The sequence below is a fragment of the Myiozetetes cayanensis genome, unplaced genomic scaffold (genome assembly GCF_022539395.1).
Source record: "Myiozetetes cayanensis isolate MyiCay16 unplaced genomic scaffold, myiCay2020 scf1, whole genome shotgun sequence".
Classification (NCBI taxonomy): domain Eukaryota; kingdom Metazoa; phylum Chordata; class Aves; order Passeriformes; family Tyrannidae; genus Myiozetetes; species Myiozetetes cayanensis.
In genome coordinates, this window is record NW_026086604.1 from 44,032,048 (window position 1) to 44,047,444 (window position 15,397).

At 39.9% G+C, this 15,397-nt stretch overlaps 2 protein-coding genes across 2 annotated transcripts in view; one reads left to right on the forward strand and one right to left on the reverse strand.

Moving 5' to 3' along the window:
- The window catches only part of CDH2 (cadherin 2), a 118,782-nt gene that overhangs the window by 14,491 nt on the left and 88,894 nt on the right, over positions 1-15,397 (forward strand). The gene's annotated exons all lie outside the window — the stretch shown is intronic.
- Positions 580-8,189, reverse strand: LOC126642915 (zinc finger MYND domain-containing protein 19-like). Its single transcript, XM_050320956.1, is given in 2 exon segments — positions 580-1,201; positions 8,065-8,189. Coding segments are annotated over 2 exon segments (747 nt in total).

Consider the following 15,397-nt stretch of genomic DNA (forward strand, 5'->3'; position numbering starts at 1 on the left):
TTAGTCAAGCAGCATGTGCCTTTCATGAACCCATGCTGGCTGGGCCTGATCCCCTGTTTATCCTCTGTGTGCCACATGATAGCACTCAAGGTGATCTGCTCCATGACCTTCCCCTGCACCAAGGCTGACAGGCCTGTAGTTTCCCAGATCCTCCTTCTAGTCCTTCCTGTAGATGGGTGTCATACTGCTCACCTCTGATGCACTGGTACCTCCCTGCTTATCCAGGACTTCTGTAAATGATGGAAAGTTACTTGTTGGCCAGTTTTGCTAGCCCCCTCAGTTCCCGTGGATGGAACCCATCGAGTCCCATATATTTATGTGTGTCTAAGTGGTGTACCAGGTCCCTGACCATTTCCTCTTGGATTATGGGCTTCCTTCTGCTCCCCCTCCTTGTCTCCCAGCTCAGGAGGCTGCATACCTGGAGAATAACTGATCTTACTGTTAGACTAAGGCAAAGGAGGCACAAGGACCTTAGCCTTTTCCTCATCCTTTGTCACTGTGTTTCCTCCCACATTCCGTAAAGGATGGAGATTTTCCTTATCCCTCTTTAGTTGCTGATGTATTTATAGAAACATTTTTTTATTGTCTTTTAGGATGTAGCCAGATTATGTTCCACTCCTGGCAGTGTTTCTTGTGGGCAGGCCAGTCCTCCTGCTGGCACTGTGACCCGCAGTACTGCGTGACCTGGCAGCACCCACAGATACTGAACTCATGTAACTGTTTTTCAGTTATTGTGCTTGGGGAGTAGTGACATTCATAATACGTGCAGGACTTCTTTTCCTCCTCCAGGACATCCTCGTTAGTGTTGTAATATCTTGTTACACTGAGGACAAGAAACTACTCTTCTAGATGGTCTGTAGGAAACTGCTGGATTGCCAGCCACTGCAGACTTTGTTCCCTTTGTTTGCTAGAGTTTTCTTCAGCTTTGTGCTTCCATCCCCAAGGGACAAGGCGCAGATTGTCCAGGCAGTTGTCTGCTGTCACTGAGTTCAGATGTACTACCTGAAATCTGGGAGCAATTCCTCCCTGGTGTCTCTCCAATGGCATCTCATGCAGGAGGTGGCCAGATTCCCTTCCATGGTTCTTGTAGAATGCATAAGCAAATACTTTAGAACCATGTCCATCAACATCTACCTCTACTTTGGCCCTTCTAATTTTTTCCCTGTATAACCTTGTTACATCCTTGTCTAGATACCAGTTTCTGAATGATTTAGAGATTAAAGCCTTAATTTTCTTTGGTTTTGTGCATTGATACCAGAAGCACAGAGACTTTGTGGAATTCTAAGCTGCAGAGTAATTTGAACCTAACTTGATGCGTTCTTGACAAGTTGCTTCTTAAAATACTGACCAAGAAAAGGATGATATATTTATTACCTGTCTTGTTCATTTGCTTTTGTCTGGTACAGTGGGGGACAGGCTTCTTTTAAGTTTTTTGGCTTCCATGTCACCAAAATTTAAATAAAATTAGTGTTGTCATATGGCTTGTTGGTTTCTGCATTCCAGCTTTTACAATAAGGTAGGATATCTGGCTTTTAAAGTATTATTGTAAGAAATCTTATCATCAGGGTTCCACCATGTACTACTACATGATACTGTATGTTTTCTGAAGAGATTTCTCTTTATCCTTGTATTCAGGTGATGCTTGTTTTTGGGGGAGGGTTGGACCTGTTACCATTGCATTTAAAAAAATATATATTTGATAATAGCTTTGTTCATTCATGTGATTAAGACATTCATATGGCATCTACTAATTTGTCCTTTTGTGCATGAGGGCAAGTACACCTTCAGTTGTTATCCAGATGTTCAGTTGTCCCAGTATGTGAAAAATTAATGGAGCAATATATTCAGAGTAAAATAAATTGGCGAAGGGAAAAGAAACCGTACATTTATTAATGGGGGGGGGGGAAGTGGGAGGAGAGAGAAAGATAGGTGCCCTTGCTGCCCTTGGTTTTGGGATGAGAAAACAGGGAAATAACGCATCTAGTTGAGGAGTCACAGCAAAAGAAGCTGGAAACCGTTCCTTTAGTAGGTTGTGACTGAGCCGTGTAGGAGGTAACCTGCACTATATGGACTGTGTCCTGTTGTCTCTTTCTGGCGTAGTCTCACCAATGCCCTATGCTCCAGGAAGATGCTTCACTGGCCGTAGCCTTGGAGACTCTTCAAAGCTGATGTCTTACAATTTGTCTTGCACAATGTCTGGCAGTTCTGACTTCAAGATACAACATGCTTAGGTCACTATACAGATTTAAGCTAAGTCTTACAGGCCTGGTTTTGAATTTGTTTATTGTGTTTTACATGTTGTTCCACTTGGTTCCAGTCACTTCAATGAAATTACGATGAATTTTACCAAAGTACTAGGTGAGCTCAGAATTACTACCTTAATTTCTGTAAAGAGAGAAAAAATAAAGTAATAATTTTGGAAACAGAATTAAAAGAAACCTCATGCACCACTAAAAACTGGCTTAGTAATAAAACAGTGGAGTTTTTAGAATTTAATATACTTTGAATTATTTTAGGACTTAAATGTTCCAACATTTAAAAAAAGAAAATAAATAATAGGAAAAAAGCTCTCCAACCATCACCTAGCAGAACTAGATAGTTAACCCAAATTTGTAGGCACCATACTTATGACTTGTTTCTGTAAATAAAATGTGATTGCTGTTTGGAGGGCCATATATAAGACGTGATATTCAGAGAAGGAGAGGTTTAAGTTAAGAGGGAGTTCCATTTAATATATTAAATGCCCTTGCTTGTGCTGGTTTTATCGCATTTTTGTAGTTCATCCAGGAAAAAGTACTTGTGGCAGTTCGATATGTCCAGCCTGTTTATCTAATCTTTGTTCTATATAGTGCAAATTTGAAGGTACAAATAATGTGTTTCAGCTAAAATCATTCACCTAGGAAGGTTACTTGAATGGTTATTTACTGAATCATTTCTTAGAGATTCTTACTCTGATAACTTATAGTAGTGGTTTCTTATCTTTCAAAGACATTATTTTAACATTGTCTGTCCTGTTAGTAGTAAGTACATGATTTTAGTTTTGTGCTAAGCAAATTCATGCCTAAATGTATCCTTAGAGCTCTGTGTAGCTATAAAATTTTCTAAGCTCTTTGAGTTGCACAATGATAAAGAAAAAAATATGTTTTGGTGTTGATCACAGAGATAAGTAGTGATTATGGGTGAGTAACACCGCAGTTCTGTGAGCCATTGGAGCCAGAATAAGCATCAGCGTCAGCTTTGCCAGAAGAGGTGTGCTTGCACCTTCCTTCCTCTTTGAGCCTGGTACCGAGTGCTCATAAAATGAATGGGGTTAGCCAATTTATCTGGGCTAAACTTACACTCCTACTCCTTTAGTTTTTTTTTTTACTCAAAGACCTTGTATGTTTAAATACAGCTATGGTGTCCCTGCTGCCTTTTCTCTTCTAGCAGTGAAATGCTTAGAAAATAATATTTGTTTTGATGCTTTCAAACTGAGTGACAAAACTTGATTCTGGCATTCCCACAGACTTATTTTGTAGTTTACTGTTGAAAATACCAATTGATCTGAAACAACCCAGAAATGTGTTGCTGGGAGTGCGGCACTCAGGCATTGCCTGGCATTTAAGAGTAACTAACATTTCTTCTTGATGTAGTAGTGGAGGGTTGCATGGATGCTGTCTGTCCCAGGTGAAGTCACTTGGCTTTCTTTTGTTGCTAGTGGTGTTTTATTATTCTGCATATACAAATGTCTATCATTAGCTAAGAATAAAATTCCTTCTGAGAAACTCATAATGCTTTAAACTGAAGACAGCAGTACATCTTTTAAGACTTGTGTGTTGTTCTTTTCCATGAACAGCTCTTATACAATTGTATTCTTACTATGGCAGCATACACTGGGGGCTTTGATACCCCAGTGCATATTAACTGTAGAGCCAGGGGAAGTGTTTTTAGCAGAATCATATTTTCCAAGAGGGAAACTAGTCTTTCCCTGGAAAAATAAAAAAGCCCTTTTTTTTTCTTTCCGTGAAAAAAAAATGGAAATGGTAACCACTTTGTTTGAAGTCTCCTTGCCTTAAGCAAAAAGACAAGTTGACAAGTTCCTTCCAGGCAGACAGCCAAAGAATCTCAGATGGATGGGGTCTCTCTATGAGCTGCTGGCAAGCTGGGGAAAAAATGTTTCAATTCTTCCCAAAAGTATTGTTTTCTGAAATTCTTTTCCTATACTCTTCACCCTGCCCACCCTTGCAAAAAAAAAAAAAAAAAAAAAAGTCACACAACCCACCATCCTTCTAGTTATTCTTTTAAGCCTTAGTGGAAGTGAGAATTCTTTTTCCCAGAAGCTTGTGATGGGAATATATGGTTTGGGGTTTTTTCCCTTCAGGTTTCTTAATATTTAGTAGATGTAGTTTTGTCTTCTTCCTTTTGAAGCAGAGTAAATTTAAATGCTGTTACTTGGTGATGCTGTGCCTTTTGTTTTATTGTACATTACAGTTGCATTGCAGTTCTTGGTTTCTTGCCTTTTTAATCCTTTTCCTCTTCTTTTCTCAGTTTTCCTGTTGTTATTCTTTCCATGCCCCACAGCATCTTAAATTCTGCAGTGTCAGTTTTGAGCTTACTATCCTGGATTGAAAGAGCTACTTCTGTTTACTTAAACTACACTAGCACAGTACCTGTTTTATAATGCCTCTTCTCTGTTCATGTACCAAGCTCTTAATGTGTTCTTAGGTACTTGTCCCCTGAAAATCAGAGCTTTCTTCTGAAGCAAGAGGCTGCTTTTCTTGAAATGTGGTTTCCTTACCCCCTTTTGCACATTCCTTAGGCATAGAATATATCCTGAAGTCCACATAGCATATGTTCACCTTGATGAACAGTGGTAAAATACCTATTTTAATGGTGGCTTCTTTTTTTCTTTTTTGTCTGACTTGTATGTGATACCTGATTTTACTCTTGAGTATTAAACTACTGACTAATGTTGTTATCTTCTCATTGCAAGCTTGTATGTTGAATATTACATATATATAAACAGAGAACAAGCATAAATAATGAAATGAGGTGATGTTTGAATGTGAACAAAGGACAGATATTTCAAAAACATACGTCACATTATGCGTTGGTGGACTGTAAAGCTATTGTGGAATTGTAGTATGTGGATCAATTTGTATATTCAGCATCAAAGAATTAACTACTTGAGTTCTAGATGAGAAGAAATTCTAAAAGAAACCTATAAACACATACTAAAGAGAATGTTTTCTTTTTATGGAATATTTGGATTAGAGGTGGAAATATATTTTGTAGTTAAATCCTGACTGAACTATTCTGTCTACTTTTTCCAACGAAGAATCATGATTTGCACTTATTCCATGCATCTATTTCTAGTGTAGGCTTTTATACCTACAACTTGATAAAGAGAAAAATACAGAGACATTAGAGAAATCTGGAATGGTTGCAGTGTTATGGGATCTGTAAATTACTCTCTTAGTGAATTAGTCCAGCTCAGATAGTAATTTCCATTTATGGTGCATTTACTTGGAATGCACTGAATTACTTAGTACTTATTCCCTTTTCCTATATTCAGCTGGTTACTTGTGAGGGTCTCAAAGGTAGTGTCCTTTTTGTGTGTAGAAATATGAATTATGAGAACTGAGTTGTCAGCTGCCCCAGTAAGCTCTTGACATGGCTCAATGGAGGATGGCAAAGGAGTTGTTTGTTTCTGCCCTCTGGAGCTGGGTCTAGCATTACACTGTTTCTAACACCATTTAGTGTTAGCCTCAGTTTTAAACAGTTCAGTTTTAAACTATGCCATCTGGCTTTGATTCCCAAGGGGCCATTATTTCTCCTGGAATCACTATAGTTAGAGCCTTCTTCAAAGCTGACCAGTGCTCTAGGGAACGCTGGGAGGAATGGTGGTTGCAAAGCTGTGGCAGAAATCCTCCTCAGCAGGCAAAGGTGCCTTTAGGTATGGGTGATTTATTTTGGGATAGAAGAAAATTTGCTGTTGCATGCAAGAGCTGCAAGAAAAAAAAATTGTATCTTTGGTATATAACTGTATGGAATACACAGAGCAAAAGCTCAGGTGAGGCCATCTGTGCTAGCATAACGTGAGACACATGGTATGTATAATTATGCATTCAAATTCTCATTTAAGACTACAATACATCTTTTGTTGACTTGTCATTTTTCTAACAATCTGGAAGACAAATTGAATGGAGCATCCTACTGGACTGATATTGTAGGAGAACGTCCTTTATTGCAAAACATATTACCATACTAAATAGAGATAAATTCCTGTAGTATTTAAACACTTAAAGACTACATCAAATCAAATACTGCTATGTTGAAGACTTGGATGTGAGTCAATAAATCCAAATACAGTTTGAACTGCTCTAAATTGGATTGAATGCAGTGAGGCAGATTCATTACTTTTGGCTGAACTTGGGACACTCAATGTGGGGGCATTTTTTTAGTCTGGAAATGATAATTTTTGGAAGATTTCACTTCCAAGCTTTCACAACATGTCCAAGGCATCAGCCCTGCTGAACTGAGGAGAAAGGAGGAAGAAAAGAAAGGTGCAAAGGAACGGGGTCGGATTTTTGGGATAAAATTTACTAGAGTTGTTTTTATCTTTTAATTGGGCTGTAGAAGGAGCAACTGGCCTTTGGTACCCTTTAAATCTTTCCAATTTAATGCAGCACAGATGGTTTTTAACTCCTCTCCATATGCCCCAGCTGGTTGATGTGTCCTCCATAGGGCAAGGAAAATAACGCAGGGGCATAAATGGAGGGAGACTCTGGAGTGGAAAATGGAGCTGAGTCTAGGGAGAAGATAAGGCAGAAGATCCAGGTTGTGAAGGATGGTGAAATGCATGGAGGAATGAAACCTAGTGTTGTTCAAGGGGGAAAGGAAAGCACAGGTTCTCCACAACCCTAGCATAGAGAAATTTGGCATTAGTTGGAAGAAGAGGGCAGAAGCAACCTAAGATAGAAAGTATCATGTTATACTTTCAGATTTCTTCATGACATCCAGTTTAACTTAGTCATGGCCATCTGATACCCACCCTAAAGTAAATCCTGAGGACCCAGTGGAGCTTGCCAGTGTGAAGTAGGTGAGCAGCTAGTGCTGAGAAGCTTTTCTAGGAGAAACAACTGGGCCTTTTTTACACCAAAATGACAACATGATGTCTGTATCTTCCCTTTTTTTTTGCAATTTGTACCAATGCTAAGAAAATTAATCGTCTGAGTATTCAGCCAAGATCAGAACACGCACAGGGAAGAGCCTTTTTAAAATACACTGATCCTATAGCCAAGACATCAGGTTGGCTAAAGAAGTACCTACCTACAGCTGCACATCATAGCTTGTCCGCTGTTCTGGGGACATCATTGGGTTTGAGCACTGTGAGTCCATAAGTGTCTATTGAGTGATCTCGAAATACGTGATTTGGTACCAGTAATGTTTTTTTCATTGTTTCTCACCTTGTGTATAGGTGTGCAGTTTTTAAGTGCTTATGAAAATATAAGATTTAAGTGAATGTGGGAGAGGATATACCAAGAATGTAACTCTCTTTCCCATAGGGATAAATACATGACACTGATGAAGCCTCAGAATGAGTGAGTTAGATCAGCAAGATATTCTCTCACATAATCATTCCTGCTTTTTCTGGTGGGTTTTAGGTCAGCTTGTGTTGCTAATTTACTGGATCCTGTTGCGGTAAAGGAGATAAGTTAATGAGAAATGTGGTCTGTTAGTGGTGATGAGAGAAAAGGAGGTCATAACTGAATGAAACTGCACTGTGTTGGATTCTCTGTTAGTTTTTTTGGTTTTGTTTTGGTTGAGTTTTTTTCCTTTCCTTTTTTCTTCCTGCAGTGCAATTGGGAGCTTTCTTTCTGTTTTAATTTATTGCAGGATTGGGCAACTGAGGATCAGTTCCCTCCCATCCCTTGCTGCCTACTGCATCCCAGCCCTACCCAGGCATAGTAGTGAATTGTGCTAGTGGTTCTTAGCCAGCAATCCCATTAACCCGCCAGCCTGGCTGCAGATAATCCTGGAGAACCAGGGCACCCACCACCGCCCACTGCTGCCATCCCTCACCCCACTGGCTGCAGCTCCTGCCTGCCTGTTGGCACTGATGCTCCGGGCAGAGGAGCAGCACAACATGGCTCGGGTGCATCCCCTCTTTCTCTGAGCTGCCTGCAGAGCTTTGCAGACTGGCCCATTTTGATTTTTTTTCTCTTTTACTGTCTGATGCAGTTTGGCAGACCTGTGAGCAGGGACAGATAATTATGATCTTGTCTGCTTGCCTGCAGGAGCAAGCTCTTTCTTGTGCATTGTGCTGCCTTTTAAGAAGTAGATTTTGTTTGGTTTTGAAAGTTAATGGCATATGATTCTCAGGTTGTAGAGAGGAGGAATTATTTAGGGCCCTCTGTGAGTTCCAGTTTAACATTCTCTCAAATAGGAAAGTAAGGAATCCCTAAAAGCACAATTCGTAACATAAAAGCTATCAAAGTAGCACTGCAGTCTGTTAAAGTGTTTAAAAATTTGATTCGCTGCAGTTTAAAATGTGAAATAAATGTACACTAATTGTTTTGAATGGAGATGAAGATGTTGTTTGAAGCCAGTCTTAGAAGGAATTAGTGAGATAGCACTGCAGTTAATGGTGGAGCACTATTTTTCTGTAATGGGCTTAGCAATGTTCTCTAATTAGCTTGCAAATTGATATTCAAATACGAGTAAACTGGCAATCAAATACAAGCAAAACATCTATGTAAGTAGACTTTGGTGTCTGCATTTAGCATACCTGTATTGAAATTATGTGTGGGTAAAGGGTAAGCTCTTAGTTGGTTTCAGGATAGAGCGTTATTAATGGTGGCTCACTGGTTACAATAGGTCAGTATTTTGGCTTAAGCACATGAAAAGAGGAAAAAGACATTCTTTTTTTTCCACAAGTGAGTGGCTTTTAAACATGAGTAACATAATGCTAAGTGTGTATGAGTTTTTTCCCTGTCTTCATTTCTTTCAGGTTTTGTCAACTTGTGCACAGATTTAATACATAGCTGAGTCAGTGGAAGTTGGGTTGGATTTGGATCATATTTATGTTCATTATTAAAATTATTGCCATATGATATACCCATTTAATTTTAAGCCTTATGCCAGAAACTGGATGCATAAAATACTATTGATGTTTATGTTGTAAGGTTTTCTATGGCATAGGGTACAGGTTCTTGAACTTGAATTTAATGCCTGACTCAAGTAGTTTTCTACAAAAAAGAATGATAGAATCACAGAATGGTTTGGGTTGGAAGGAACTTAAAGATCACCTAGTTTCAAGCCCCCTGCCGTGGGCAGCGACACCTTCCACTAGACCAGGTTGCTCAAAGCCCCGTTCAACCTGACCTTGAACACTGCTGGGGTTGGGGCATCCTCAGCTTCTCTAGGCAACCTGTTCCAATGTCTCAGCACCCACACAGTAAAGAATTTCTTTCTGACAGTACAAGAAAACTGGTGCATAAGAACTGTTGTCGGGAAATGTAATTAAGATCATACATTTAAAATTTATTTTTCAACTTCTTTTGATGTCTTTGTTTTCTAATCTATAAAACATCTCTCAATCATTGACACGCTGATAGCTTGCAAACTACCCTCTGTAAGCATATTGTTTATTGACAGTGGAAATGTGACTGTATCCACGGGTTTGTAAAAACACTGTATGTGGTTTTATCAACCCCTCATACTCCTTCCATCAGCTCTTCATTGTGTTTGTTCAGCATCATCTTTATGATAGAAGTTCTTTGGAATGTACTTCCCTAAATCAAATTCTTACCACTGTGCATTCATTAAATTCAATTAATGTTTACATAGATTTAGCTTTCAGTGCTGATTATCATCTAAATTCTTCAAGGGGAAAAAAAACCCAAACAAAGCCAAAACAAAAAACCCTTGTGTTGTTTTCTGTAAAGCAAGTAGTATGCATTTTACACCATAGAAGTAATACATCAGTGGAAGTCTTTGGCTTTCTAATTCCGAATGTGCTCTTCTGTGCAAATACCCACAGTTTTCCCTCTTAAGTGCTTCAGTGCATGTTTGTGCTTTTATAAAAAAAATTGATTAATTTGGTTCTCAGGGGATGGGTAATGGGGCACTGTACATCCCTTGGAGGTCACAGGTTCAGATCAGACTGTCACCTGCATCCAGTAGCCACTAACTTACAGCTGCTTGGAGGTTATGCAAAAAGAGCTTTGGTTGATTTGGTTTCTTGTGAAGGAGTCTCTGTTGAAAGGGTACTTATTACATAAGAGGAGAAATACTGCTGAGATTAGTTGAAACTGGGACAGCACACACGGGCAGGGAGTGCTCATATGTGCGAAGGTAGCTGGAGAAGGTCAATATCACAGTGCTTTCCCAACTGTCTGGAAGAGAAAAGCAATGAAACACAGTAGAATTTTAACCTCTCGGAGCATATTTATGCAGAGCTGAGATATGTTAGGGCAGGAGTTTTAACAGCTTGGAGCGAAAAGTGCATCTAGCAGTTGAGGTATCCGAGGTGTTTTTGCCTGTGTGTAATTGATTCAGTGTGTTTCCCCGAACTGGAATGAAGTCTCTATTGCACTGAAACTTAAAATACAAATTAACAGCAAAAGAAATCCCTTTCATTCTTCCCCTACATGCCACTATCTGCCCTTCTGACTGTGTCAGGTCTTACTTAATTAAAGTCTTGTCTTATGCCGGTGTGCAAATTAAATATTTAAGAATTACACATGCCATTATTTATAAAAATGGAACATTTTTTCCTCAGAGAAGCTGTTTCTGTCGGTTTTTACAGCTGCAAATGATCTGCAAGTTATTTCCTCCTTCAGATTTTTGCAACAAGCGCTCTGTAATTTACAGGTGCACCCCAAAAAGCCATAGTCACGAAAATGGAAAATTTTTGTTAGCCTTCAGTGGATTTGCTGTTTAAAGGAAGTAAAGCTTAGAAAAGCACAGGTGCACCTGGGTTTAGGACCCAATTTTCCAAGAGAGATCCTGGCAGAACATGGCTGCTTCAGTCTGCTGGGCAGGTCATAGTGCAGTAATGAAGCCTGGCTTAAGGTGGCCACCTTCTTTGTGGTTTTTATATTTCACGTGATTTAAAATGAAAAGGAAAGTTATGGTAGTCTTAATAGTATTGAGTTGTGTGTTTTTCACAAAAAACAAAAGTATACAGAGATTCTTAATTTTTAAGCCCCATCTGTCATGCAGGACATGAGGATAAGAGACTGAAGAAGTAAACTCTGAACATTTGTTCCTGTAAGTGACTATAAGCTTTCAAGTGGTACCTAAACTTTTTGTAGGGTAACCAAATAAAGTCTCTGAGAAAATTGGTTTTGAAGATTGCCTGCTGTCTGCTCAGAGACGGTTGTGTGACTTTTGTTGCATACTGTGAAAGAACACTGTGCCTGGGTCCACTTGGGGAGGAAAATGTGTTGCGTTGCTTGTCTTTTTGGAGTGATCCACAGCTGTGTGTCATGCATGGCCTTGCAAGCAGCATGGACCTTGGCAAGAGCCGATCAATGGATGAGGGCACCTTTGTTTGGGAGATCAATACGTTGTAATGAGCTCAGTGCTCCAGTTCACTGATAAGGATCACTGGGGGGGGATATGAAGGTTCCTGATTTTTTGCAATGAATCAAAACAAAATTTACATTTGAAGACTTTTTTTTCTCTCATATAGGGTTTGAATATTTTCTAAGTTACCTCTACAGACTCTCTGAACATCCTGTAATGTGAACTCTGAGGTTATCTGTAACCTGGATGCTAAATGTTTTTCACAATGACTTCTTTTTGAAAATACCATCAAATAAATCAATAATGGCTTAAGTTAGAAAGAGTGCCAGAAGAGTTTTGGAATACTTCTTTGTCGATTTGTTTCCTGACCGTTACTGGAGGTGGTCTATGTTTATTCCTCTGAGTCAGAGTTGATGTTTTTAATTTGCAAACAATTAAAATATTGTGAATGTGAGCCTAGCAGAGGAGCAGAGTCTGGTAAGGTTTTTATGTAGTTCCTTATACATGATTTTTAATTGTAATAACTTGTAAAACATTTCCACCTTTGTAGAATGTGAAGAGATAGTTTGGTAAACTGTTACACCAATTTTTTTAATAACATTTGTCAAACATATATATTTATGATGCAGAGAATTTTTTGGACTATGTGTAGTGTCAAAATGTCATTGGAGGTCAAAACAGAGTTAAGTGCTTATAAGTCTTTGTTTTTATTTGGTGCTAGAGTTATAAAGTCTCTGTATTACTGAGTAAGAATTATTACTAATTATTATTAGTAAGAATCTTGCTGTCTTACATTTTAAAATTTTTGCTAGCCATGCACAGATCTGCAGCAGGATAAACGGAATTCTGAGTATACTGTGCCATGAACTAAGAGAGAAGAAGGTCACCTTTGTGCCATAAATGCAAACTGTGTTGATAATATTGCTCACTTTATATCACATACTTTATGTTACCTTTGCTAATTTTGCCAGCTACAAAAGGGAAGATGTTTTATTAAGGAAATTATAATATTAGTCAAGTCTTTAGAAAGAGCTGGAAATGCCAAGAGGACAGTGAGATCTTTATTACTTGGTAAGGGACAGGCAAGTGGTTATAGGTTGTTGCAGTATGTTCCGGATTAGTTCTGATAAAGTCATTGGGGAATTTTTATTCATTTATACACATTCTCTTTGCTGCCTTTCTGAACACAAAAATGTACATGTGGATGAACATGACTTTTCTCAACTTTTGAACTAATGCTGCTTCCAAACATTCAAAATATGTTCTCCTCACTATAGCAAGTTCAATTTAGCTCGTAAAAAGCTTTTGCTACAGGCTGCAGAATTTTTAGTGGTTCCCTGACTTGAATCATCAGGTGTCCAGAGCGCTCCAGGATGGATGTTTTAGGTTCCAGGCACTATCCCTGGCTTTTTAAAAAAAGTTAACTCATCTGTGATTAGAAGACTTAAAAGATGCCGTCATGGCAGTTATTGGCAATGACTGGGAAGGTTAGGAGGCCAGTTTAGAAGACCAGTTACCCCAAGTTCCCTCACTGTAAGAGTACAGTTCCCCTAATTTAGAGTAATGCTGATACACAGTATAAGAATTGAAGAGCAGCATCAGCAGCTCCCAGGTAGAGAAAGCGTATCTTGCTAGTGAGAGAAAAACATAAAACAGATGGGCAGTAAAGTAACATTTGCTGATAAATAGTCCTACTTGTGCCTCGCTCTCCCAGACCCAAATACACTGGGAAACTTGACTTGGTGTGGAGGCACTTTCATTGCTCTGGATCAGGTGGCTGAATGAAAGCTTGGTTGGTCTCTGTTTTTGGTACAATAAAAGGTAGTAGGACCAAAGGGTGATGGACTGAGGGATGGGGGGAAAGAGACGTTTCAAATGGGAGCTGAATGGTACAGCTCTTCTGATGTGAATCACACTGCAGAGAAGACAACCCAGTGTCTATCTTCACTGCTGATATAGGAGCTCAGGTGGGTTTTACTTCTCAAGTCTAAGGGCTAAGTCCTGTATTAGAACAAAGTGATCCAAGGGTAAAATGCCATGGGAGAGGGCAAACCCACATATCTTCCTAGTGCTTCCCAGAGGTCTGGCTGCATCTTTTGTGCTAGACATAGTGGTTGTGCAACCTCAGTATGAATCAATGCATTGGGCAGATCAAACAGCAGGCTTACTCTGGAGTGAAAGAGAAATGATATTCCCTTGGATCAGCTGGATGAATCAACTTGTCCCATGGCTTCACCACAGTGGCTTCTAGGAGAAGAGGGAGATGCATCATGGGCTGAAAGACGACTTCTTTGAACAGCATCTTGTACCTAAATCATTTTAATTGTCTACCAGAAGTGCATCCTAGCTGTGTCTAAATATTACTCATCATCTAATGAGGTCTTCATCCTTTGTCTCTCTCTGGCCAACTGTACTGCTTTGCTGTCATTTTAGATCTGCAAAACCAGAGTGGCTGATTTGAGCATCTAATATGCAAATGAGATGACCTTTTCAGTGTGATTACATTTTTTTATTAATGTATAAATCATGGATATTTCACCATTAGCTCAGACCCTTCTGTGAAATATGAGAATGCTGTGCAGCATTTTAATCTTTTCTCCAGTCTGTCCATTCTCTCTCCCTCCACAGTGACAATACAGCAGTAAACCCCTAAACAAGTGGCAGTCTCTTCAGACAAGAAGAGTCATAGGGCTTACTGCAAAGGCAAAATGCAACAAGCAAAGTGACTACCATAGATGTAAGCCATTTTTGCATGCACTGCCTCTTGAACTCTTTCTTTAATCACCTGACAGTCTACCTGAGGTGCTCCAGGGGCTTCAGCACCATCCTCAGACTCTTCCATGTAAAGAGCTTTGAGGGACAGTTCTGCAGGAGCCTCCTGTAAGGACTTAAAGAGCACTATGAACTGTCTCAAAATGTTACCAAGTAAGAGAAGCCACCAAAACAGATAAACACAGATGGCAAACAGGAGGGCGTTAATTCCAAGACCTAAATGGAGGTGAAGGTTTGGAATGAGCACGCTGGACAGAGTTGTACTGTGCAGACTGTGAGAAAGTGCAAACTGGCAACAGTAGGAAGCTAGACCTGATAAGGCGTATCTAGGTAATCTATCTGGACAAAATTCCCACCTGCAGACTGTAAGCACACCAGACAAAACTCCATCTTTGGCTAGCTGTGGAAAAAGGAAGCAGGTCCTTATACATGTGCCAGCCCAGGTTGTGGGAACGGCATCTACCCCCATGAATCTCTGGCACTTGGACTGTATAAATGTGGTACCCCAGAAGCAAGACTTTGGGACCCCCACCACTGAGCAAACCAGGGTGAGTGAAGAAGGACTGGTGGGATGCAGAAGGGATCCACGTGATAGTGATATATTTACACAATCTATGTCTGTCTCTCACTCTCCTTCTCCCCTCCCACTTCTCTCTCTCTTTCTCTCTACCTCATATTTACTGTTAAATAAAATTTGTACTGTTGACTTTGGGTCATGGTCTTGTTTGCACCTTAAATGCAGGCAGGGGCATCTTTTAACAATCAGATCCTAACACCTCCATGTATCCATACTGTCTCCCTGCTGGAGGCTGCCATCCTGCAGCAAGGCTGTTGACGCAGGCTGCCTGTCTGGGCTTTGCCTCTGAGGGTCGAAACCTCCTGTGAATTATCAATAAAGATGTGCTGACGCCAAGGCAGCTGCAAAAGAACTGGAGCAGCAAGACAGGGATCTGCGTGCCCTGCTGTCATGTTTTGCTTGGCACTGTCCTCAGCAAAGAGTCAAGATAGATGTCTGGGGATGGGAGTATTTTGTGGTGGGAAGGCAAAAGAGCCCCAGGCCTCCCTATTTGGTGACAGGGACCTTTGAAGTGATCTTCAGAAAGTGGTCTAC